The sequence below is a fragment of the Centropristis striata genome, chromosome 13 (assembly GCF_030273125.1).
Source record: "Centropristis striata isolate RG_2023a ecotype Rhode Island chromosome 13, C.striata_1.0, whole genome shotgun sequence".
NCBI lineage: Eukaryota > Metazoa > Chordata > Actinopteri > Perciformes > Serranidae > Centropristis > Centropristis striata.
In genome coordinates this window covers 3,832,582-3,858,519 of record NC_081529.1, presented here as the reverse complement: position 1 = coordinate 3,858,519, position 25,938 = coordinate 3,832,582, and the positions used below count along the sequence as shown (strand labels likewise).

At 39.2% G+C, this 25,938-nt stretch overlaps 1 protein-coding gene across 1 annotated transcript in view; it reads left to right on the top strand.

The window, feature by feature from the left end:
* Positions 1-25,938, top strand: part of LOC131982901 (alpha-1,6-mannosylglycoprotein 6-beta-N-acetylglucosaminyltransferase B) — a 104,962-nt gene that overhangs the window by 42,809 nt on the left and 36,215 nt on the right. The window contains exons 7-8 of the mRNA XM_059347494.1: positions 1,303-1,467; positions 9,399-9,568. Of these exons, the coding sequence (XP_059203477.1) occupies positions 1,303-1,467; positions 9,399-9,568 (335 nt within the window). The remainder of the gene's footprint in view (positions 1-1,302; positions 1,468-9,398; positions 9,569-25,938) is intronic.

Genomic DNA, 25,938 nt, shown 5'->3' with positions numbered 1-25,938 from the left:
ATAGTAGAAAACCCTCAATGAAATAGATTTTTCAAAGACTCTGAGTCACCGAAACCACGAAAGGTCCAAGACAACAACAAAACCATGGCATTTTCATTGTACAGAGTGGAGCAGAGTGTTCTAAAAATGGTGCACACGTCATGATACATACACGTACGGTTCATGGCCTTTAAAAGAAAGGCTGCAGTTTTGTTGAATTTAGCCTCCAGAACCACTGATCTTGGTTTAAGGGGAAAAATCCTGCAAAGGTGTTATAAAAGACAGTTTAAACAGTGAAAAAATGTTCGTAAATGCCTGAAGTGACATAGTTACGTAAAAACATGATTCAAGCAAGTTCTGTGATGTTTAAATTACATCCTTTACTTTTGTTTACACATGGGACATAATCCCCGTTTTCCTGGGTGAAAGTCCAGTCGACTCCCGTCATTTACACTCTGAATCGTGGTCATTCATAGTTATTACGGTCGATAGAGGGCGGGGGAGGCAACATGATCTCACAGGAATCCGTGAAATAGCCACGGATTCGCTTAACTCAAAATCCGTGGAATAGCCACGGAATCACTCAAATTTCCGTGAAACTGACACAGATTTGGCTACAATGCAAGTTAATGCCAGTCATATCCCGTGGCTATTCCAACATACAAAGTGATTATGTACATTCACTGAGTGAATATTTAGAAAATAAAACATATATTTCTCGCTAGAAATGTGATCAAAATCCATTTTTATGCAGAAACTAAGTCAAAATATAGATTTTTTTCACTAAAAATGAGAGAACTGTCCGCCATGTTTTTTGTTCTGACTGCCGAGACCTTAAAAGTCACGTGACTTGGAACAAACTAATAGGAAAAAATATCCATTGAATAGCCACGGGATATGACTGTCATTAACTTGCATTGTAGCGAAATCCGTGTCAGTTTCACGGAAATTCGAGTGATTCCGTGGCTATTCCACGGATTTTGAGTTAAGTGAATCCGTGGCTATTTCACGGATTCCTGTGAGACCAGGTTCGGTGGAGGACAGTCTCAAACGTAAAAGTGAGTCGTATTTTGCTGCCTGTACAAACGACTAATGGGGTCGTTTTTGAGGGGAGACCAGTCTCGTCCTAGAGCGTGTATTCATAAATATGCACAAATAATATTAGGGTGATTGGTCCGGTAGTATGTGAGCTTAACTGTGGACAGACAGACCGACATATACTTACACAAACATGACCAAAAGCATGAGATAATGAAGCAGTGGATCAGAATTTCTCTACACTTGTGATCCTTTCCAGTGACATTTATTGCTCCTGTCATTCAGGCTGTTTTCCAGTCAGACATCGGGGCTTTGCTGGAGCAGGTGGGCACCGGGAAGGAATCACTGAGCTTCATGAAGAGACGAATACGCAGGATGGCAGCACAGTGGGCTTCTGCTGCGCGACGGCTGGATGACAAGCTCCGCAACCACTGGAGAGAGCAGAAAAGGGTGAATATAAGGCTCAAACGAATATGCTTCTGCACACACTGGGGGATAAAAGTGTGGGATAAGAGAACAAGTCTGTGTTGTGGGTTTCATCTTTTCAAAGCATCATGGCTGCAAACAGACTGCAGATGACGAGCCAGCAAAAAGTGCTTCTCAGATATTCAATGGATCTTCTTACTTGTTTCGCTCAGTAACTCTGGATCAGTATCTCAGTATTCCTCAGCTCCTAATTTGATGTAAATCCATCTGTTTAGGCTTTAAAGAGAGGAGAAAAAACTCTTAGCGCAGGATTTTTTGGATCAAACATCAGAAAGGCAGACAGTCCTTTAATGCCCACATGCTAGGCTGCTAAGTTGCCACAACAGCTGTGAGTTTGTTGGACTAACATCTTTTCTTTTATCTTCAGCTCCTGGGTGTGAAACACACAAAAGTAGATAATGATGCAGAGAAACTCCTAGCAGGCATTGATTGGCTTTAGTGCATTGTCATCACTGACATTTAAAGGGACATTTCCACAAAGTGTCACAGAGCACTGGGGAAACATCTGATGATTATATTAGATCCCTTTTGGCGTGTATGTCAAAACCTTAACAAGACACTATAACTTGCAAGGAATTAAGGTAACACTTTACAATAACCATCATTTATAGATGGTAAATAACCATTTATAAATGGTAAACAGATAGTTTATTAATGTTTAATCATCATTTATAAACCGTATATAGGCCATTTAGAATGGTAAATAGAAAATGTATTAATATTGAACTATAATTTATAAATGCCAGATAGATGGTATATTAATGTAAGTTGATAGTTACTTTACCAACACAAGTACATTATAATTATTATATTAGTTTATTAATAGTTTTGCACTCATTATAACATTTTTAACACCATATTAAGTATGTACATGATTTCAAAATTATTCTTATACCTTTAAGAAATTGTTTGAAAACATTTGAAGATTAAAATATGTATAGAATTTTGTAATTGGTTAATAATTGGTTTATAAACCATCTATAAACATCACTTAGATGGTTATTGTAAAGTGTTACCGGAATTAACCCAGAAAAGTGGAAATAATCTGTCAATGTCGATCACTCAGATTTATGTTATTGTGCAGACTTCCCACACTCATTGTTCCAAACTGCTACACTTTCATCCCTTGATTGCGGAGTTATTTTCGTGGCTGTTTGATATGTTGATGATGATGTTGAAATGTTCTTGTCTTGCTGACAGTGGGGTGCCGGCAGTTTCTTTGGCTTTGAGCTCTTTTTTTTTTTAGTCCAAAATATAGCGGTAAAAATAACCTGGTGTTAAAATCTCACACACAATCCATCAGTCCACTGTTTCAGAGCCAAAGAGAATATAAGAGTGGGGAACAGTCTGGAATAAATCGACCACAATGCATGCTGCCTTAAGTGTGTTTTTCTAGCTTTTCTACCATGTATTTACATTTAAACACAACATAAGGTTCCTTATCACTGCCTGACATGTGGAAATATTTCTGCACTGATGAACATATGACTAATACCAGAAAATCCTGGCACACACAACAACATCCTAGGAGCACCACTATTTTAATACCCACGCTATAGTAGAGCAGTAAATGAGAGCATAAAGGAATGTGAAAGATGGAGAGACCTTCATGTGCCCTGTTGAACACATGAAAAGTAATGTTTGTACAAGAGTATTACTTAGAGAATATATATTAATATATACAGCATTTCTATTGTCCGGCAAAAGGCACACTTCACCCGTTTAACACATTCAGCTTCAGCTTTGTGAAGAAAAACCCCTAATGATGTCACAGTGATGTCAGCAGTGTTATCTCAGCATGGGCTTCAACTTTTTTCAACATTTTTACTTTAATAAGTTAACTTAACATTTGGGGTTTTAAAGAAGTGGGCAATCATGGCAGCAAATTCCACTACGTCTTCTCCTTCAGGTTTCCTTAAAATGTTTTCTTAGTTATGTATGGTTTCTTCTCCTTATCATGACCTTATAGTCAGGCGGCTTAGGACCAGATTTAAGAAGAAAGGGGACACGTCAGACAAAAACACCACATTTTTTCTACATGCTCTCTATCACCAGAAGTTTCCATTTTTGGCAGGAGCCACTTCATCAAGATTGTGAATCGGAGAATGGCAGCCATATAAAGTCTATGAGAACCAATCTATCTTCCAAGCCACTTAGAAGGTCAATCTTGGTGTCAAAATCTACATTTTCTGTTGGGAAAAATGTATATACAAGATCTGACATGAGATTAAAGCTTTACCTTGATTTGTTTGAGCAGTGTACATGGCAGCTAATCCGCACTCAACTCAGGATTCCCTGTTGCAGCACTTACCAGACCTACCAGTCTGGGTAAAAACGAACATATCTATTTGATCAAATAATCATCTAGTGATATTCTCAATAGCTTTAAATGATTCCTTGACCCAGAAAATGTAGATTTTGACACCCAGATTGACCTTCTAAGTGGCTTGGAAGATATACTGGTTCTCATAGATTTTATATGGCTGCCATCTCCAATCTGTAATCTTGATGAAGTGGCTCCTACCAAAAATGTAAACCTATGGTGATAGAAAGCATGTGGAAAAAGTTTGGTGCTTTTGTCCGACGTGTCCCCTTTATTTAGCTAAACCGCCTAACTATTATACTTAAGGAATCACGTAAAGTTAAAAAAAACCTTACATGCATAGTGGCTTTTCAAAATAAACTTCCACATTGGCAGGAAATTGGCAATAAAACCGGCTGACTAAGATTAGGGTTATGCTTAAAACAACTACTTCTGCACTTAACTACTAGAAACATTTATGCAGGTTGACTCCAAATAACAACACTGACTCTTGGTTTCCCATGGGACATGAAGACCAATCTCCTGGGTCAAAATCAGGGGTGAGATGACCCATTTTCATCGGTTTAAAAAAAAATCCAACAAGCCAGAAAGTTTTTTCCCCTACAGCAGAATGATAGTGGGTGCAGCCAGACCATCCTCAATCACGACAGTGCTCTCGAGACATAGTCCTTATAGCCCTTACCTGTCTGCTGAGCATTGTAGTGAAGTGGAGTTCCTGTCAAAACAAGCGAAGCATTTGACACTTCATAAATGTTGACATCTTTCCGTGTGCTTAGTGATGAACGCAGGGCAATAATAGATATCACAAGCACAATTGCAAGAAAACAAATAGTTTCCTTGGAAACTGCAGAATATCACCATTATAAAAACCTCTTTCAATGCAGCAAATGCCTTACTTTTTTATTTTTAACTACGGAAACCTTTTGAGGGATTCTTTCCCATCAACATTATGGAGATACATATAAATCATGAATAAAATTTTGACCGAGACATTTGACCTTATAATTTTAATAATTTCTCTTCATTGCATGTTGCTCCACTCCCTTCAATGTTAAATTTGATGTCAAGGTCAGCACCCTACTAAGAACATACTGCATATTCAAAACCTAATGTCGAGCAGAACTGCAGGGTGAAAATGTACAGTATCTATTTCCATATTTATAAAAATGATTCATTATAAAAGCGGAAAGCAACCTTACCTGAGGCACTTCATGTTGCTTTAGCCTGAAGCCCCATTCAGCTTTGACATGTAACATTTTTACATGCACGTTAATGAGCTGAGTCATTATATGAAGTGTTCTTCTCATAGTTAAGAAGCTGGGGATAGGACTGTAGGTCTCAGTTTCACCATTTTGTTTCAGTCAGAACATGTAGACAGCTCTTTACAAATCCCTTTGTAGCTTAAAAGCAGCTTGATACTCTAAAAGCTTAAATGGAACACAAGGAACCAAAGACTTTAATTTGTAGTGTTTTGCTTTTTGTAAACGAGCTGACAGCATCCTGGCGTTCTGCCGTGTGTATGTGGTTTCCTTTTTCATCAGTTTTCAGTTGGACAAATAAAATCCCGTTCTGTTAATAACAATTCACTCTTCCAAAGTGCCTGCTTTTTCCCCAGTGGGGGGAGGGCTTTGTTTATTGTTATGCTGTGTTTGACAATAATAGTTACTGTCCATTAACCAGACCCTGCAGGCTTGGCTTCCATCGCTGAAGCACAGAGTGCTGTAGAGAAAACAGAAATAGACGTTAGAGATGTTTCATGTCCGTGTTTTTCTGCTTCCTGTTCTGTCTTGCTGTTCTTACATAGTTCATGCTGCGCTTTTAGCAATAATGACCCATGTTCTGCTACTACTTTACCCTCTAATTGTGTTTTCTTGGTATCAATATGATTTCTGTTTTATGCATCATCTGAGTTCTGATGGATGTGTCAGGTTGTACAGACAGTGGGCGCACAAAGACTTGAGCATGGTGAGAAGTAGCCGAACAAACATTGTACAGGAAAAAGCGCGCTGCTAATGTCACTTCGTAGGCTAGATAGTTAATTAGCTGCACAGCTTATTAAAAAGCATGTTCTGTAAACAAACCTGAAAATGTCACCTTGGTGCATTTGGATGCTTGTGCCGTTCTACCTCTGCAGTACCACTGCTAACAACATACAGTCTGCCCATGGAGGAAGTTTGTTTACTTTGTCTTTGCTTCTCCTGCTGGTGCTGGTATGGCTAAAATTTTAACAGGAGCGAGACACTATCCAAGAGGGAAAGAGACTTCGACACAAGACTTGTTTTCAGCCTGCCAGCTGCTGTCAATCAACCCCCCACCCCCTTTCCCACTGAGAGCAAAAGAAGCATTTCTAATATTTCCTCAAAAGACTTTTCTTCCCTTCCTTCCAATAATAAAAACCTACTGCAAACAATATAAAAAAGTGGTATTATTTGAGCTACAAAAAGGAAGAATGTTTTTTATTCTTTCAAACAGAGTAGACAAGTACATGAAGTAAACATAATTGTCTATTAAATCAGATATGTGATAATTTAGTCTTTGGTGCTTAGACTCTACAGGTAGATTAGACTCTTAGACTCTATGGGTAGATTAGACTCTGAGACTCTACAGGTAGATTAGACTATGAGACTCTACAGGTAGATTAGACTCTTAGACTCTACATGTAGATTAGACTCTTAGACTCTACGGGTAGATTAGACTCTTAGACTCTACGGGTAGATTAGACTATGAGACTCTACATGTAGGTTAGACTCTTAGACTCTATGGGTAGATTAGACTCTTAGACTCTTCAGGTAGATTAGACTCTTAGACTCTATGGGTAGATTAGACTCTTAGATTCTACAGGTAGATTAGACTCTTAGACTCTACAGGTAGATTAGACTCTTAGACTCTATGGGTAGATTAGACTCTGAGACTCTAAGGGTAGATTAGACTCTTTGACTCTAAAGATAGATTAGACTCTTTGACTCTACAGGTAGATTAGACTCTTAGACTCTATGGGTGGATTAGACTCTGAAACTCTATGGGTAGATTAGACTTTGAAACTCTACAGATAGATTAGACTCTTAGACTCTACAGGTAGATTAGACTCTTAGACTCTCTGGGTAGATTAGACTCTGAGACTCTACAGGTAGATTAGACTCTTAGACGCTACAGGTAGATTAGACTCTTAGACTCTCTGGGTAGATTAGACTCTGAGACTCTACAGTTAGATTAGACTCTTAGACTCTACAGGTAGATTAGACTCTTAGACTCTACGGGTATATTAGACTCTGAGACTCTACAGGTAGAGTAGACTCTTAGACTCTACGGGTATATTAGACTCTGAGACTCTACAGGTAGAGTAGACTCTTAGACTCTACAGACAGAGACTCTTAGACTCAGCGAGACAAATCTCCCCATGGAGTGCAGACACTGGTGGTGGTGGTAGCTCATTATTCTGCTGAGATTGGGCGATGAAAAGGAGGTGAAGCGGCACGCATAAACACAGCATTAATGTACTAACGGCAGAGAGAGAATAATAAGGTTAACTATCTAGGTGTGTCATCATTCACAGCCCTAGAAAATGACAGCAAGAATGCATGAGGAGGGAATGGCAGGATATATAAGTAATACAAAAATATATATATATCACAAGCCTAAGCATGCAAAAGAATAGTCTGCCTGACTGAACTTTAGTTTGAACTTTATTTCCTTTGAAGGAGAAAGAGTCTTCTCATTGGCTTTAGAGCCAAAACATTGGTGCCCTGTGTAATTTCTCTTGATATAAAATTTGCTCTGTGAACTCCGTTCCCCTTCTTAATTTAAATCTTCCCAAAGGGAGATTTCTGCCCAAACACATTTGGAATGGTTTTCCTGGCATTAAGTTTTACATTTAACATATGGGGCTGAAAATACAGTTGGTACAGAGCCATTTCTAGTTATAATCAGAACCCAAGTACGGTTTATTTATCAAGTAGGTTTTTAGTTCAATGCATTTTGTCCTGGTGATTGGTGCCTACAATAAGAATAATCATTAATAATAATATTGAATAGAAATTTACCATAAAAATACTTTGAAATAGGTAGAAACTACTATAACAAATATATCTAATCCAACATTTTTAGAGTGGGTTAAAGCTGGATAGTTATAGCAGAATGTGCAAACAAATTTTATCAAGGAATGTTCAAGAGTTTATGGTCTAGAGCAGTAGTTCTCAACCTTTTTGAGCGACCCCCAATTTAACATGCATGTTGTCCGCGACCCCCGCTCACTGAACAGAATCTCACACGCACAGTTCAGATCACCCAAAAAAGAAACAAAATGACCAAAAAAGACACAAATTGACCACAAAATGATAAAAAAAGACACAAAATGATCAAAAAAGACACAAAATGACAGAAAAAGAAACAAAATGACCAAAAAAGACACAAAATGACCAAAAAAAGAAACAAAATGACCAAAAAAGACACAAAATGACTAAAAAAAGACACAAAATGACCAAAATAAGAAAACAAAATGACCAAAAAAGACACAAATTGACCACAAAATGATAAAAAAAAAAAATAAAAAAAAGCAAAATGACCTAAAAAGACACAAAATGACCAAAAAAAGACATTAAGTGACCCCAATTGGGGTCCCGACCCCAAGGTTGAGAATAGCTGGTGTAGAGGACATGAGCAATGTCCAGGGATAATAGTCAAGATGTGGGTTAATGTTTGTTACCTATAGAGACAGATGCACCCATTTCTGACCAGCCAGTGAAACACTGGGAGAGTGAATATAATTTTGAGCCTCTCAAAACCTCATGACATCCTTTTAATGCAGGCCTTGTTAATATGAAAAGAAACATGAACTTGCAGTGCTGTTCAGAAATTAAAAATGGGGGGGAGAGTTCAAGGGAAATTTGAAAGCATGGTTATTCAGTTTGCCGGTTGGAAAACAAGGACATCATGATGACCGGTTACAGACCACACAGGTGTCAAAGTCGTTATGTTGATAGGTAGCACTAGTAGTCGATGGGGAAAAAGGTTTTTTTTAAGAGAAAAAATAATTGAGAAAAAATGAAATGCTGCCATCTGTTAGAAAAAATCTAATTTCATTACATATTTAACAGCCTGGAAATTCCATCCTTCCCCATCAGCAATTAAACAGCTCGTGTATCGCTCTGCATATCAATTAGCCCTCAGCAGGTCAATTTTCATTTCAACTCCACGCACAGCTAATTGTATTTCTTAGGAGTTGCGTTGGTGTGACTATGCTGTCACTCAGCTTTCTCGCTTTCATTAGATACTCAATTATATTTAAAATTTGACACCACCAATCCATGCCAAATATCTGGATTTATTCATGTGAATTCTTTGAAGGGTTTCTGAAAATCGCTCTCACAAAATCTCTATTATTCACCACGCAGCACTGGAGATTGTATGAATATAAAAATCAAAAGGTGTTGTAAATAATGGCTAGCCCTCTGCAATAAAATTGCAAAATTGGTTCAACAAAAGTGCACACATTGCAGCATTAAAAGCCCACAGTGCTCCAATGCACTGCGCTATTCTCTTGCCTTGACATTTCTCCTTTTCATTCTGCATTCAGATTCTAGTTCATGTGGGCTTTCTGACAGAGGAGTCTGGGGATGTCTTCAGTCCCAAAGTGCTGAAGGGGGGTCCTCTGGGTGAGATGGTGCAATGGGCCGACATCCTCACAGCTCTGTATGTGCTGGGACACGACCTCAAGGTCTCAGTTTCTCTCAAGGAGCTGCACGGGTAAGTTTAGACTCTGATCTTTTTTTTTTCTTGTGTTATTTTCAAGCTGCAGGCAGAACTGTGGCAGTCAATGTTCAATACTTTGTGTTTCCCCCATTCAAATTTAATGTGAGGTTCTGGGGGGCATCGCTGTTGTTTAACCCTCTGAATCCCACATTCAGCAGGTTAGTAAAGTTTCTTTTCTTCTTTTTAATAGCCAAAATTACACCATTTATCATAGCCAGAAACTGTTAAATCATGAATTATGGACAGATAAAAAAAAAAATCTGAAAGTCATTAATAGAATTGTGTGTGATGGAGGTTTTCCTCAGGATAATTAACCACATTTCATCTTAAAATAGTGATATTTCATCAAATGACAACAAATCACTTTCTACATTAACAGATGCTTTTTTATTCAAAGCGACATACATTTCAGAGTTCAGTTTATTTTATTAAACACCCGCTTAAACTAAAGCTTTTGCACTAACCAGATCTAAACATTAAATTCTGCACTCGACAGCACAACTGGGAAGCTATGAGTGACTCTTAAGAGATCGACAGTCATGGGCCAAAAAATCTGTGAAATTTGGACTGAAGTGCAGGTCACAGAGCCGAGAGGAAAGGACCAGAGGGTTGTAAGTAGAAGTAGTAAAAATTTAAATAATGTATTTCGTATAGCATATGGAGCCCCCAATATTGTTTCAAAAGTTGTTGTGTATATAAAGATATATATCTTTTTAATTTTATTTTACATTTTTGTTGAAAAAATTATGAAACAAATGTAACTTGTTTTCTTTTTATTATGATTTCTGGCCATGTTTATACTGCCCAAATTCCCCTGAAGGTTCAGGACTTACATCCCTGTGGAAAAAGAGGCCGCAGTGACTTAAATGTGACAGAAGCCACACTGTAAAAAAATATCTGTTTAATTTACGGTAAAATACCGGCAGCTGTGGTTGCCAGAACTTCACCGTAAGAAATACAGTGAGCGTATGTAAATGTAAATATCAGCAAAAATTTTTTAATTTATACTGAATAATCCCATTACTTTCAGGATAATTGTGTCATCATGGTATTTCTCCATTCATTTTACATGAAAATTGTTTATTTTTACAGCACAACTGTGTGTTTTCTACAGTTTATGACAGTAGAATTTAAAGTTTTATGCTATTCTTTGATTTACAGTAATTAAAAGTATCTACTACGGTGATGTACAATGTTCAATTTTACAACCTATTTCTGATGCAATTTGACAGTGTTTTACTGTAATTTCTACAAACATTTTTTACAGTGCACAAAAAAAAACAAAAAAACCCTGAAACTGCTTGGGCTTCAGAGGGTTAATATTTTATTGTTTTTGGCTCATTTGTTTAATTAAAATGCCTCGTTGTCCAAGTTCTGCCAGCGATCGACAGCCAATCACAGCACCGTTGCGGGCACACTGTTTTCGATCACCTTTGGCCACACACAGATAAGATATCTCTGCTTCCTGCAGAGTGCCGTTTCTGCCTGAGGGCTTGACAGCATCTCTAGTTTGTGCACCTCCTTCCTGCCGCAGCTCACCGACTACAGAGTGATAACGGGCTTGTCGCTCGTCATCACAAACATAAGTGCCAGTGGACACACACACACACACACACACATTCTTGTACTTCTATCTTTGTGAGGACCCTCATTGTAATAGTGAATTCCCTTGAAAAGTTCTAATAGTTTTGGATTTTTCTTTAGCTTTAGTTTTATTTTCATTGTGATTTTTTGTTTTGAAATGCTTTAGTTTTAGTTTAGTTTTTATTAGTTGTAGTTTTATTGTAATGGGGTATTTGTTGGGTGGGAGATTAAAAGAGGTCACAGTAAATTTAGCCTTCATTTCCTTTGTCTTATCCATCTTCATTATGTATGAAAAAAGTTGACAATGACGAAAACGAAGGACATTTTCACTATAATTTTAGTAAGTTTTAGTTATTTTTGTAATCACACAATACAGTTTCATTTAACATTCAAAATGTCCTCACTTTGCAAAAATGTCCCCACTCTGTTGGTTAAAAATGTGTTCTGGTCCTCACTATGTGGGAAGTACAAGAACACACACACACACACACACACACACACACACACTGTGCATATTTACCTAACGTGCCTTCCAGTCAGACAGATGGTTTCATCTAAAAAATATAAGACTATTGATTGTCACACTGGCGAGGTGCAATAACAGCAGCTCAGATGGGTCCAGTCTTGTCTCGGACATTTTCCCTGCTCCGTGATCTCTCAGACCTGCTCCGGCTTCACGCTGGCTGCTCAGGAAAATGACTGTGTACAAGTCGAGATTTGCTGTCGATTCTTTTCTGCCAGTGGGTGGTGTGAAGCCGGAGCAGACAGGCTGATGATAATGTGCGCTTGTTATTGAGCACTGTGTCCATTGCTGTAGGGAAGAGGTAAGGGCATTGATGAGTTAGAGCTGCCCTTTGATCTTAAATTTCTGCTGGTGAAGAAAAGCAGCCTTGATGAGAACAGACTAAGGAGATCAGTGAGGTGGGGAAGATGCCGCAGTGGGAACGCTTCTGCTGGTCTTGCTATTATTTACCCCACTAATTGGTGTCACAGTGTATTGAATCACTGCAGTCTGTCTCCTTTGGGAATACCATCAGAACTGTTAAGAAAGACTCAAAGAAGCATCAGCCAAGGTTAGGGCTAATGCTTTCCATCAGACGAATATAGTCCAGTTCAGCCTATCTGCCAGAGCAGAGAGAGAAGACCTATACTGAGAGATTTTATTGGTATATGTACATTTATATAAGCGTGCAGCGGCTTTCCATTAGGGCAGATATTGGCCTCTATTCATCAGAAAATTCAGCCTTGGAGAAAATATAATGGGCGGCTGAAATTGAAGCCAAGAGGATTTATCAGGCTCAGACCGTATTCCCTCTCCCCCTGAAACACAACCCAGCGCACACTTCCCACTCTTTTTTATCCCCATCTTAAATTGGCCAGTTAATGGCAGATGCTGAACATCCATAAATCCCCTTTCTGTGACTATTAATGAATAGAAAAAGACAACATTTCTCTCCATCCCTTACTCTCCCACACAATATCAAATTGACAGATCGTTATGTGGGTTGTGCTCCCACAGATTCCCTCAGGCTTGTATCTATTTACATTTCCTACCCTTCACTCTCCCACCCAGGCTTTGGAAAGCAGCTTAATATCACTGAATGGCTTGCTGTGTTTCTAACGTGGACAGGATTGTTGATATGTTTAGCGATTTCTCCGACAGACAGATTAGCCACAACGGGAGCTCAGTTACGACGGGGGACAAGCTGTTAGTTTGCATCATATAATTGCCTCTAATTGGCAACATTCATGCTCTCTGGTGGCTTTACTGAATAGTCACTTTGGCTGGCGTCTTCCCTTTGCTGTCCTGCTTAGACAAATCATTTCTACTCACACATCCCTCCTTCAGCCAGAGTCTTTTCTCGACGAGATCCTGCAGATGCTCCACTGAGGTGCCATCTCTGAACAAAGACGTTCTAGTCTTTTTTCTTTCCACACACTGCAGAATGCGTCCCTTATGGGACTATTGTAGTTGTGACTGTTCAGTTAATGTTGATGTAATTTGAATTATTGAGCTGCAACCAGGAGACTAACATTTGGCATTGCAAGTGTGCTCGTGTGTGTGTGAATGTCTGTGTTTGTGTTCATGCCATTTGACTAGAAGGTGCATAACTTGCAAATTGTTTCACAAATCAAAATCAAATCAAAATTAAATTACTTAAATTACCGAAGGGGAAATTAGTCTGGTAACTCTGGAAGAATGAGACAGCCTGATGGCTGTAGGAGCGAAGGATCTTTCGAATCTCTCCGTCTTCAACAGAGAGAGAGGAGCCGTCCACTGCTGTTTTGGTCCATAAAGGTTTTGTGTAGCTGATGATCTGGGTATTTCAGGATGACCTCCAACATGTTGACAGGTCATCTCTCCACCACCTCCTCCAGTGTGTCCAACCTGGCTCCAACCACAGAACCAGCTCTTTAGACCAGTCTGATCATCTCTGTGTGTGATGCTGCCTCCCCAGCAGACTGCAGCATAAAACAACACACTACGACCACACACTGATAAAACATCTGCAGCATCTTACAGATGCCAACAGATCTGAGCTTCAAGAAGAAAAAGAGGCGGCTCTGCCCCTTTTTGTAGAGAGCGTCTGTGTTTAGGGACCAATCCAACTTATTATCCAGGTATACACCTAGATACTTATAACGTGGCACTACCTTGATGTCCACCCCACAGGTATTCACTGGCTGAAGGGGGGGCTTGCACAGATTTGCACAATCATTTTTGGAAAGGTTGTTCATGACAATTGGCAAAAAGGACATGTGGCTTATGACAAAAAGGCACATAACTTCTTGATGGATTCATGTACCATGGCCAAACTCATAAGCCATTTGTCATAGACTCTTTGGGCAGGAGCCATGGGCCTCAGCAGAGTTCTTTTTCATTGATGGTGGCTTGGCCTGCTCCCTTTAATTAAGCCACACCCTCTTTCCAAACAGTTTGACATAAACCGTGTGGGAGGGATCATTGGTCTCAGCAAAGACTTGCTGTTTCAAGTGTGCAAGTTACCGAGTTGGACCTACTAAAGAGTAGTTTTAGCCCGGACCTGCAGCTCTGTAGATCGCTAGCTTGGTTGGTAGGTCCACAAAAATTTCCGCACTCTTTGGTGGCCACAGTTTTCACCCTAGGAGACTGAAGTTGGCATGGAGCAGCTCACTTGCTCTGGAGAGGTTAACTCTAGCTCTCTTGTGCTATCTCTACTTCTTCTACTGTTTACTGATGGATTAGCCTACAGCAATACATTACACTGCCATCTTCTGACCAAAGTACGTTCATGCAGCTTTTTTTATTTTGCTCTAAACCAATTGATGGAAACGTCCCTAATTCGCATTTTCTTTAATGCGACATTTCAAATTTTCGCTTCAAATTCGCTTCGACTTTCATGGAAACACAGCTAGTGTCAAATGGTCACAGTTGGTAAGGTTTAGGCAATAAAACTACTTGGTTAGGCTTAGGAAAAGATAGTTTGGTGTTAAATAACTACTGCCAGAAGTAAGGTGAGTAAGGTGATGTAAAAGGGATGTAACACATGCTCAGAAGTTATAAATAATTAAGGGACTAAATATAACACCTTTGCCCCTGAAATCTGACTTTGTGCCAAGATTATGCAATGTTTAACTAGCACTAGGACCATGGGCTATAGATAGTTTGAACAGGGCCATTAGTCTTGTAATACATAATAGACTGTTAAATTAAAAACACTACTCTGCACTAACTTTGTGACAGTCTTGAAATCTTGTTTTTTCCCATGGTAAGCACATCTTACTTTGAAGTGGGTTATATGCTGAAACAACATTTTTAGATGTAACCACTTTCCATAATCTAATTTTTAAATTATCATTAAACCTCTGTGTAAGTCTTAAACATAGTGTAAGGAGAGAAATTGTAGCAGTGTAGATATTGAGATATGAGTTGTTGACTCAAACCTTCAGTTCAGTCATGAAGAGAAGAAGAAAGATCAATGTAAAGGAAGAATGGTAGTAACAGGAGAACAAGATAAGAAGTACAGTGCAGGGTTTACTGTAATTGAAGTAGCTGTGACATCACTTCTGTCAGTTACACCGGCACTTGTCGCATACTGAGTGGAGGGGGGCCCTACGGCAGTTTGCAGAGCGGCAAAGACAGCTGTCACTTCCGCTTTGGGATCTCATGCCCTCCCAGAGCGACACGGGTAATTAGCTGGCGACAGAGCATGGCAACTCAACACCTGAGGAACAGTGGGTCGGGGGAGGACGGAGTGAGAAAACAGAGGAGGGAGAGATAAAGGAGGGAAGAGGTAGCTGCAGCCTGTCAGGTTTGGGAAGTTCTGTCAGCAGAGTGGAGAAGTAATACACACACACACACACACACACTGGTACAGCTGTGATCCACAGCTAGTTCTCACACTCTCTGCCTTCTCTTCCTTACCTGCTGATGTAATTTCTCTGTTTTTACAGACTGTTTTATTATATCCCTGGCTCAGATTTAACATGCAGGAAGCGCTTCCATGCATAGACGTTTTACCGATGATCGTTCTATATAAATTATGTCGAGTGGGCCTCACTTGACAGAGCACATTAACACAATCGCCAGGTAATTTCACCTCGTTCTCCCTGCAAACATTAAAGCGTGTCTGAATTGTGTGATCAGTGACCCAGGGAAATGATTTATCAAATGTCAAAATCGAGGTCAATTGTGTCTGTTATCTGCCAGCCTGAACAGTGGAAGTCATGACAGGCATGTGCAGGGCATGCTGAAGTGTGAAAAACTAAGAAATCAAAGCTGTCTTTTTCCTCGAAGCTCCAACAAAGAGCCTTATTATGCTGCCAGTCTGAGGTGGTGCCTTTCTATAAGTGCTGATGCTCTCTCACCCTGCAGCCTTCTGATTGATGTGCCTTTGTTTCTATGCTTTGAGATGAAATGCAAAAACAGCAGCATTGATAAAAATAGACAGGCCATCAGTGGGATAGCATCAGAAGTGTTTGCCTTCAGCGCAGTGTTGTACGGCGACTAATTGAGCTTAACAGTGCACTGCTTGTGTGATATTCCTTAATTTGGCTATATATATTTGACTATAACTATAATGTGTGTTTCCATTAGGTACTTTTCTCTCTAGTGAGCCGCTATGGGTGTGGCCTGGGAGAGAGGATCTGCCCAACTTCACTGGTTAGCGGCTCAGAAAGTACCTGCCTCGGGTAGGAACTTTCTGAGCCGCTACTATTACACTTCTTTCGCACATGCATGTATCATTTGCAGACTGCTGCAAACTGGACGCTGAGGGGTTAATATCTCCTGCTCTGCTGACTGCAGCTGGGAGAGACTGCTGCGGGAGGACTGGGCCGCTTGTGAGTGCTTTGGGACGGCGCCTGCTATTCTTTAAGAAGAGTAGGAACGAATATGAATACAAATACGAAAACTTTATTATCCACCGAGTGGAAATTCCTCTTTGGTTTCACCATAGACATGTCTCAAAACAAACAGAATAAATAGTAAAACAATAAAGAAAAACATTTCAAGGATAGAAAAATATAAAATAGCCTACAGCAATAACTGTACTTCACACATCACCCATTCAAGTACAACATTCATAAAAGCACACCACAGTACAAATCAAGTTTACAAATGTAGGTCTAAGACCGGCTTTATTCAGAGAACGAGTCTCCAAAAGTCTCCAATAACACCAGAAAAAGTCCATGATTTGTCACTTGTCGCTTTTTTGAAAAAAGAGTTCCCCTTGAATGCACAGTATGTAATCTCTGCCACTAGGGGTCCCTTAATCAAAACAATAACAGGGTGCATCAATGATCACTGCATTGTTTATGTATTTATTTTTATGATTTTACCTGTGACGTGGAGAGCAGCTCTTCATGTACAATAATAGAATAGTCTGATTAGACAGATTTATAGACAGAGAAATAGCCTTGACTTTGTTGACGTTGGGAAGTAGCTCTGGATCATGGGAGGTATTTTCTTCATTGTTAAACAACAAAAATCTATCAGATGTGACTCACAAATAATGTTCACAGATGAGTTTAAGTTGTATTCATGCTTTGTTTAATCACATTATATAATTTATTTTAATAAAACAGCCAAAAGTAGCTAATGTAATGGAAACTTTTTAAGTTAGATGGGTCGCCTGCTAATACAGCTGCTGTAGCTATCGTTATGTGCTGGATTGAACCATGGTCAAATTAATCACACTAAAAGTAACTTTATGAGCTTGCTGAACATTATTGTCATTTTAAAACGTTACCGTATGCATTACCTTGGTGACTGGCATAATACACTGGTCATAATAGCACATGGTCGTAAGCTGGATCGATATTGACCTATCACACCAATAAATTAGGTCTCTATTGGATTGACAGAAAGAATAAATGCTGTGTTTTATTTCTGTAAGTATAATTCCATATCATTTGGTGTTTCACTGAAAGTCAGTGCAACTAAGGGTTGTGAAGGTTATATGACGCCATTGACAGGCAGCCAAATTAAACAAAACATAACCATGAAAAAAATTTAAAATTGTTACTGTTTGAAAATGATTGGAAACATCTGGGATAATGAAAGTAAGAAAAATATATACACGGTCGCCCATAAAGTTGGAATAATTTAGTTTTCAGACACAATCCTCTGTTAATTGTGGTTTCACTTTCATGTGATATGTTTGGAAGAGATTGATTAATAAAGTTTTGAGAAGATATACACTTTCACTCAATCACATTGTCACAATCATTTCAAAGACAGTTAAAAAAAAAAGTATTCTAACTTTATGGGTGACCATGTAATATAGGTGTTTCTTTTACTACATTTTATCTATTTGTGTCTGTAGATTTTTCTAAAATTCATAGGTCAAAACATAGGTCCTGTTGTTTTTAGACAATTTGATGCAGAAATGTTACATATTATACGTTTAATTTATACCTCAGTGGGTTTTTTTTTTCACATTTCACAAGAAAAACCTGTTTATGCTAATGGTTTAAACCAATTTCCCACAGATTCTTTCCACACCCAAAATTGCTATATTTTTCTGCTACATGAGGACTTTGTTTACCACAGTTAAAGAAAATGAGGTCCTCTTGTGATGCTCACAGCTCAGAAAGTGCATCCAGGATAAAAACTGAAGAGAAAAATGGCGAGAAAACAAATGAGCTGATGATTTTGAAGTCCAGTACCTCTCATTTAGTGAAAAAAGACACAAAAAACCTGAACCCCAGATGTGTTATATGTATTATTGATGTCCCTTTTCTCATAAATGCAGATATATTTCCAGATTTTTTTAAACAATAAGTTTATTGGTTTTCACAACACACAGTGAAAAACAAACAAACACAAAGAACAATCAAACAAATAAAATAGAATATACAAAAATAAAATAAAATAAAAAGAACCCACACTGGGCTATACTACACTACAACTCGGCTCACAGACACAGAGAAAAAAAAAAAAAAACATATCGGCAGATGATTCAGAAATTATATAGATACAAAAATAAATGACAGTTAAGCACCCCACATGTTCCAGTTCTATGTAATTCCTCCCATATTCTATGAAAGATGTCATCTTTACCACGCAGCATACATGTCAGATAGTCAATTTCCAGATTTTTTAATAAAAGCCTAAAATAATAAGCCCTAGTTACTCTGTATATTTTAACACAGCTGTTCAACTGAAAGTAAAAGTGTTGCTTGTGCGCTGTCATAGAGAACATAGAGATTTTTCGTGGGCTGTATTTGAGCCGGATGCTGCACATCAAAGCAGCACATCGGCTGCATCTGATCACAACAGCGTCAACATCTGAGGTTTTCTCTCCTCTTGCTATCCTGCAGGCTCAAGTGGTCGATTAGCATGCCGGTCTCTGTTCCCTCTGGCGGGCCGGCTTCACACACAGTAGCACATCAGCTCTCCCCTCTGCCCGTGTCATTTCTCCCACACTGGGAGCCCTCCCTCCAGCCACCCCGCAACCCCACTAAACCCCCTCGCCCCCGGCCTCATCCCCTCACGTGTGCCTGGAACTCTGCCACAGCCAATTCCCCTCACTGTCAGACATATGCGCTCTTCCTTTAAGAAGCAATGCAGTACAACTATAGAGTCTCTAACACACTTTTGTCTCCCTCTCTTTCCCCCAAACTGGTGTGTTGCCATGGTGCCAGTGGTCGGCTGTGAAACAGAGAAATTGTACCCGATGGTGGTTGTCAAGTGTCAGGAAATATATGCAACTCTTACACCTTTGTTCTTCTTCTTGCAGGCTTTCTCTTCTGCAATCCATCTCTCACAACTTATTTCTCCTCTCTGAAGTCTGAGCAGGTCATTAAAACACAGATATTCTTTTTCCACTGTAGAGCTCACTTTGTTGAATCAAAACAAAAGATAAATTTACCCTACTTACAGTTATTTTCTGCGTTGCCAGAGCCTGATGCCTCTGTGCCAACTCCAGTGTCATCCAAAACCTGTTAAAACCTGATGGGCATAAAGTTGTACAGCGCGGCATAATCTGTCATAATGATGGTCACAGCCAGTGTGATTTATTCTGAAACAACTCTGTAATTGCATTTTAAATATTTGAAGAGCAGCTCTGTCTCGTAGACATCACTGAGCAGGAAAAAGGATGCGTTTAAGCTGTTGAGAGGAATAAACATTTGCTATGTTCGTCACAGTTAAACAAAATGTCACCATTATGCAACAATATGGCTCTTTTATGTGCTTTTAATAGTTTTTTGGATGACAATGGGGCTGTAAATCACGGCTGTATCAGGTTTTTGGCTACACAGACTTGTTAGTCAGATTCATTGTTGGCTGTGGTTTTTTCATGGGATTTGTTGGTAATGATAAGAAGATAAAATAATGCCAGCCCAGGCCTTTAATCTTGCGCACGTGTGCATCCGTGAAGGAGATAAAGAGAGAAGGAGAGATGGAGTTGTCTGTGCCTGCTTTTGCATGCATACTGTATATGTGTGTGTGCTTGTGTGTTACAGTAAATGTGTGTACTCCCATTTCCACACTCCTGGCTCCTTAATGCACTTTAATCCCTTTACTCTTCCCTTAAAGTTTGCCTGGATTTGCATATATCCAATTAAACCTCTGAACAGCAGCAGCTTCAGTGGATCTGTGAGGAGCAGAGTCACGTACGCTTCTGCACTCAGTCACTGTAATACATCTGTTCTCACATTAATGCACGTCAGCATTAAACTATGAGGGGCCATACAGACCAGCATTCAGACCTAAAGTCACACACACACACACACACACACACACACACACACACACACACACACACGCACGAGTGAAACATGTATAATTTAAGCTACAAACTCTACAGGGTAGTGAAACCACATACATGATGAAAAACTCACCATCATACATACATTTGAATGTATTACAACATGCATTCTCACCATGTGCGAGTTAGTTTTACCTGTGTATGTGAGAGCTTTTTCAATGTGATGTGTAAAAGTCAATTTCAGTGTTTTCACCATGCCAGCAGCAGGATTCTCATAGTGTCAGCCAGTCGGTACACAACTCAGATATCTCAAGAAATATTGGATGGGTTGCTGTGTAATTAGGTACAGAAATTAATATCCGCCTCCCAGTGAATTGTAATCTTCAGTGATCCCTTAACCTTTAGTTTGTCCCAACATCAAGTCAAAATGTCAAATCCCTAATACTTTGGTTAATGACCAAATACCATAGAATGTGTGAAAGAAGTGGCATTTTGGCTGTCCCCATCTTGTTTTTTTGAGCCATTTTAGGACGCACGGCTGGGGAGGACTAGGGGGAGATTTGATTGAGGACATGAATGCTAACAGCTAATGCTTGTGCTAACTAGCTAGCTTGGTTAGCGAGGTGCATTTGCTAACCAAGCTGCACAACTGTCACATTAATCAGGATACTTACTTTGGCTAGCAAAAAAAAGTGCACTTTGTGTGAAAAATGAAAAGCCGCTTCATTAGAGTTTCTACTGAATACCCCAAAAAGTTTATCGTTATTTAAATGTACACAGACTTACCTGATTGGTTGCTGTGGTAGCAGCCTGTCAATCTCAAAGTAGCCAGGTCCCAAAGCCTGCTTTTTTGTCTAATTTACTCTTAAAGGGACCATCATTTGAAAAAAAATAACATCCTGCTCTATTCTCTTAAAACCATCAATTTGACAACATAAACCCTTTAGGAAAATGTTTACTGAAGAAATAAAGTGAGAAGTAGTTTAATTTTCTCATAAATTTCTATACAGTCTGACTTCTTTCTGTCTCAGTGGAGCTGCCCCCTGCTGGCCATTAGAAAGAATGCAGGTGGAAGTAGTTTCTGCATTGGCTTCACTTTTCAGACCCGGAGGCCACATCCACTTCTTTTATACAGTATACGCCAAATACCTGCAAATCTAGTGACATCTATCATGCTTGGCTGGACCTTGTATTTAATACTTGAAAATGTAAGTATGCGAACACACTGAAATAAGATGATGAATACTATACCAGCTTAACGTCAGTTAATCAGCATTTTATTGTGAGAAATTGCCCAAAGTAAAAAGTAAAAAAATGGAATATGAGTCATTGTCTGACTTTTAAGTTGTCTGGATCCTTTCTCTCTTCTGTGAAACACTTTGTAAAGTATATTTAAAAAGTTTTCTGCGGTTTGCCTCTATCATGGCCTCGCTGTGGTAAGACCCTGGCAGCTGCGCTGTGTTGTTTCCACCTGGCTGCATACTGCACACACCATACAGAGAAAAGAAATACAGCTCAAGTGAAGAGCACTTTTATTTATATAAGCATTGAATTGCCTAGGTGCATACCTTTGACTGATGAAACCGCAGCTTAAAGCACCGTCGGCTGACACCGTCTTGCTCATTATCCCATCTGCTGTAGGGGAACCGGCCGCCATGCTTGTTTCCACAAGGCTGCAGTGCTGACTGAACATGTTTACTGTCCAAAAAAAGATCGATAGGCTCTTGTTCTTCAGGTACTCTCTGTGTGTGTGTGTGTGTGTGTGTGTGTGTGTGTGTGTGTGTGTGTGTTTGCACGCTGGGTTGTGCAGGATGTGTTTCTGAGCCAGGTAGCGAGAGGAATAGGGAGTATAAGGTCATAGGTCTGTGACTGCTGCTGCAAATACTTTCATGAAGTTGATGCAGTTTGACAACACTAAAAGCTTTCATGTTTTTCACCAAATAGTCTTTTCTTCACTGCTTCCTGTGCAATTTTGATCATCTCTAATATCTAATAACTTTTACAGAGATGCTTTCATTGCTGTTGGTTTGCTCGTCTTTGAAATGTGAGGCTTCAAACAAAAGCCTTGACCGTGCTCTTTTTTAAAAAGCTCCTTTGATCACAGAAAGTTTACATTTTGCAAATCTTATTATATAAATTCAACATCCAGCCCATTTCTTGTGGTTTGGCAGCCCTGTTCATGTGTCAATTACACATTGCATAGCACGGCACAGTCCTCCTGCAGCAGTCTCTCCCAGCTGCAGAGCTGGAGGGGGTGTTAACCCCTTAGCGTCCAGTCTGTAAATTGCTAATAGGCTAACAGTTAGCTCTGTAGCAGTACAGTGTGTATGTGCTAACAGGCTAACAGTTAGCTCTGTAGCAGTACAGTGTGTATGTGCTAACAGGCTAACAGTTAGCTCTGTAGCAGTACAGTGTGTATGTGCTAACAGGCTAACAGTTAGCTCTGTAGCAGTACAGTGTGTATGTGCTAACAGGCTAACAGTTAGCTCTGTAGCAGTACAGTGTGTATGTGCTGCTGCTGCAGGAGGTGTTCACTTAGTGATCTCTGTTTGTTTACAACAAGCACCAGACACTAAAAACTGTTCCTATTGTTTGTTTAAAAGTAGTGCAATAAAAATACAGATCAAGGTCAAGGTCACGTTTATTTCTAGAGCATCTTTTATACAACCAAGGTTGACCAAAGTGCTTTACATAGCTGAATAACAACAACAACAACAAAATCCAATCCAATACAAGATACATAATTGAATAACAATAAACTCACAAATAAAAATAAAAGAATTTGATCTAATAATATATTAAATGAGATGTGCAATACAACATACAGAAACAACTGTCTTCTCACACAGGTTCGAAAGCCTGGGAGAATAAATGAGTCTTAAGAGACGATTTAAAATTGTCCAAAGTTTTCCCTAACGTGATGAATAATCGTGATTAATAATCGTGATTACAATATTGATCAAAATAATCATAATTATAATTTTGGCCATAATCGTGCAGCCCTAAGTTTAGTGGTACTCTGTGTGTCTGTGTGTGTGCAGAGGACCCACAGTACTGTGTTATTGTATTGTATAAAAATGTTTTACCACCTGCCTCATGTCACAATATCTTGACATCCAGTAAACTGCATTTAGTTCAGGTTTTTTTTAACAGATTTGCACATCCACTTACTCTTCCTCTGCTGCACTGTTTTGTACTGTGGCGTGCCTCTTAAGAACTGCTGAGGTTTGACAAAGCAACACTTTCTCTTGTAATGAAAAAAGACACACTTGATTGCGTTTTTCTCCAACAAAGTGCTACCTTGATCCCAACTGAAAGCAAAGCGCTCTGAAGCCGTGCTGTACTTTGTCATAGCAGACAACAAATTTATATCTCCTGTCTTTGCTGGTTTTGGTAACATAAGACTCTTTTGTTATCGCTCCTCGTCTGGTTTTTATTTATGCCTTGTTTCTTCAGGCAGCAGATGCTTTATTGAGGCTGATCAAGCCAGTCTTGGAACGGAGAAGTAACAAGGGCAAAAATATTTCAATACACCACACGCTTGCAATCTCACAAATTTGAATTATATAATACATATACAAGAATATTACTGTCATTCACATACACCTTGTGTTGAAAACAAGATAAAAAAGACACTAAAACTAGGTTACTACATACATACGTTCATTTGTTTTGGCTCTGGCAGATGAGTCTTGTCACTCTCACATTCAGACTGTTTTCCAGCAGCTGTGTTCCCCACCGGGCCAATCAATGGGTTTCATAGGATGACTGACATCCTCATGAAACTCAGATCAAACTGTCAAAACCAGGGAGTGCTGATCAAATAGAAATCTAGATTCTGTTGCTGCTTTGCCTATTCCTTGCTTCAAAAGGTTTTCAGAAACACATTTTAGTGTTCTGTTTACCTGAAATTTGAGAAACTTCCCCAACTGCCCCAAAGTGACATGCTTCGCTGCTCCAGTTAGTTGGTTGTCATGTTTCTCTGCTCCGATTGGCTGGGGGTCATGTTTTGTTGCTCCGACTGGTGAGCAGTCAAGTTTCCATGCTCCAATTAGTTGGGGGTCACTTTTTGTTGCTCTGATTGGTTTGGGGTCTATTCATGGCATTATTGTCTGCACTTGTGAATAAAAAATGATCTGAGATTCAACTCTTTGTTTGGGTAAGAAGAGTAAGACATTCCTGGCAGTGATGTTCTAGTTATACAGGTAGAGAATGACAGTTGTGAACAATTGAAAGAGGTAATGATTTCAGACACAGTCAATGCTTTCATCACTCACACTGATAATGCTGCCATATGGATGTGACACAGTGTATTGTTTACCCTGGTCACCGTGTTGATTAGTGTGTTAGCATGTTAACATTTGCTTGTATACAAAGTACAGCTGAGGATGATGGGTTTAGCAGGTATTTGGTCAAAAAACAACTAATGACAGTTTATTTGAACGTTTTGTTCAGTAAAAATGTCTTGTTCGGCTTTTGGTTGGACTAACAGACACTCCAAGGAGTCGCTGCTCAGTTTTCTGAGGTAAGAAAGATACATTTTGTTTTTGTTTTTTTGCTAGCCAAAACTAACATCCCAGTTAATGCTCCAGTTAATGCTAACATGAATTAGCAGCGACTTCTCTCAGTCAGGTTGAGGTGTAGAGAGGCTGTAGTCAGTGATCAGATCCCTCTCCTCCTCCACAGTCCAGATATGGTCTGCTTCCTGTTCCCCGAAACAAGATGGTGACAAACGTAAAGAAAGATGGCGACGAGCGTAACGCTGAACTCAATGCTTCAAATGGACAAACCAATGGGGACGTCACCTACATCCATTATTTACAGTCTATAGTTTTTACCTGCAAAATAAGAAGTCTGATGATGAAAGTTAGTACACTTCATTCTCTGGAGAACATCAACCAATCAACCAATCAACCAATCAATCAATCAGACTTTATTTGTATAGCACTTTTCATACAAGAGAGATGTAACACAGTGTTTCACATAAAAAAGGAGAAAGTAATAATAATAATAATAACAAAACATAGAAACAAGAAAACACCCTCCGCCCATCCCCAACCCTCCATCCCACCTATCCCATTAAAAACAAAGCACAAACTGAGCAAGCACCATCTCAATGTGGAGCAGTGAGGAAACACTGGGGGCAGGTTAGAAATTAATTAGATAAAATAAAAAATAAATATATGTATAAATAAATAGACTGATAAATACTAGCAAATAAATAAATAAATAAAAGAGAAGATGCATGAGCAGAAAAATCTAAAAATGGTTCAAGTAAAAGCCAAATTAAAAAGATAAGTCTTAAGTTTGCTCTTAAAAATGTGACCCGTCTCTGATGCCCTCAGGTCTTCAGGAGGCTGTTCCACAAACGTGGACCACAGTGAGAAAACGACACCTCACCATGGGTTTTTGTTCTAACTTTTGGTTTTATTAAAAGGCCACTCCCAGAAGACCTCAATGCAACATTAATGTGTGCATCAAACTTAACAGCGATTCATCTAATAGTTAGATTTTTCAATAAGAAGCAAAATAACACCTTTATGATTACAATAGAAGAACAGTCAGCAGGATTCATCCTCTGGGGAC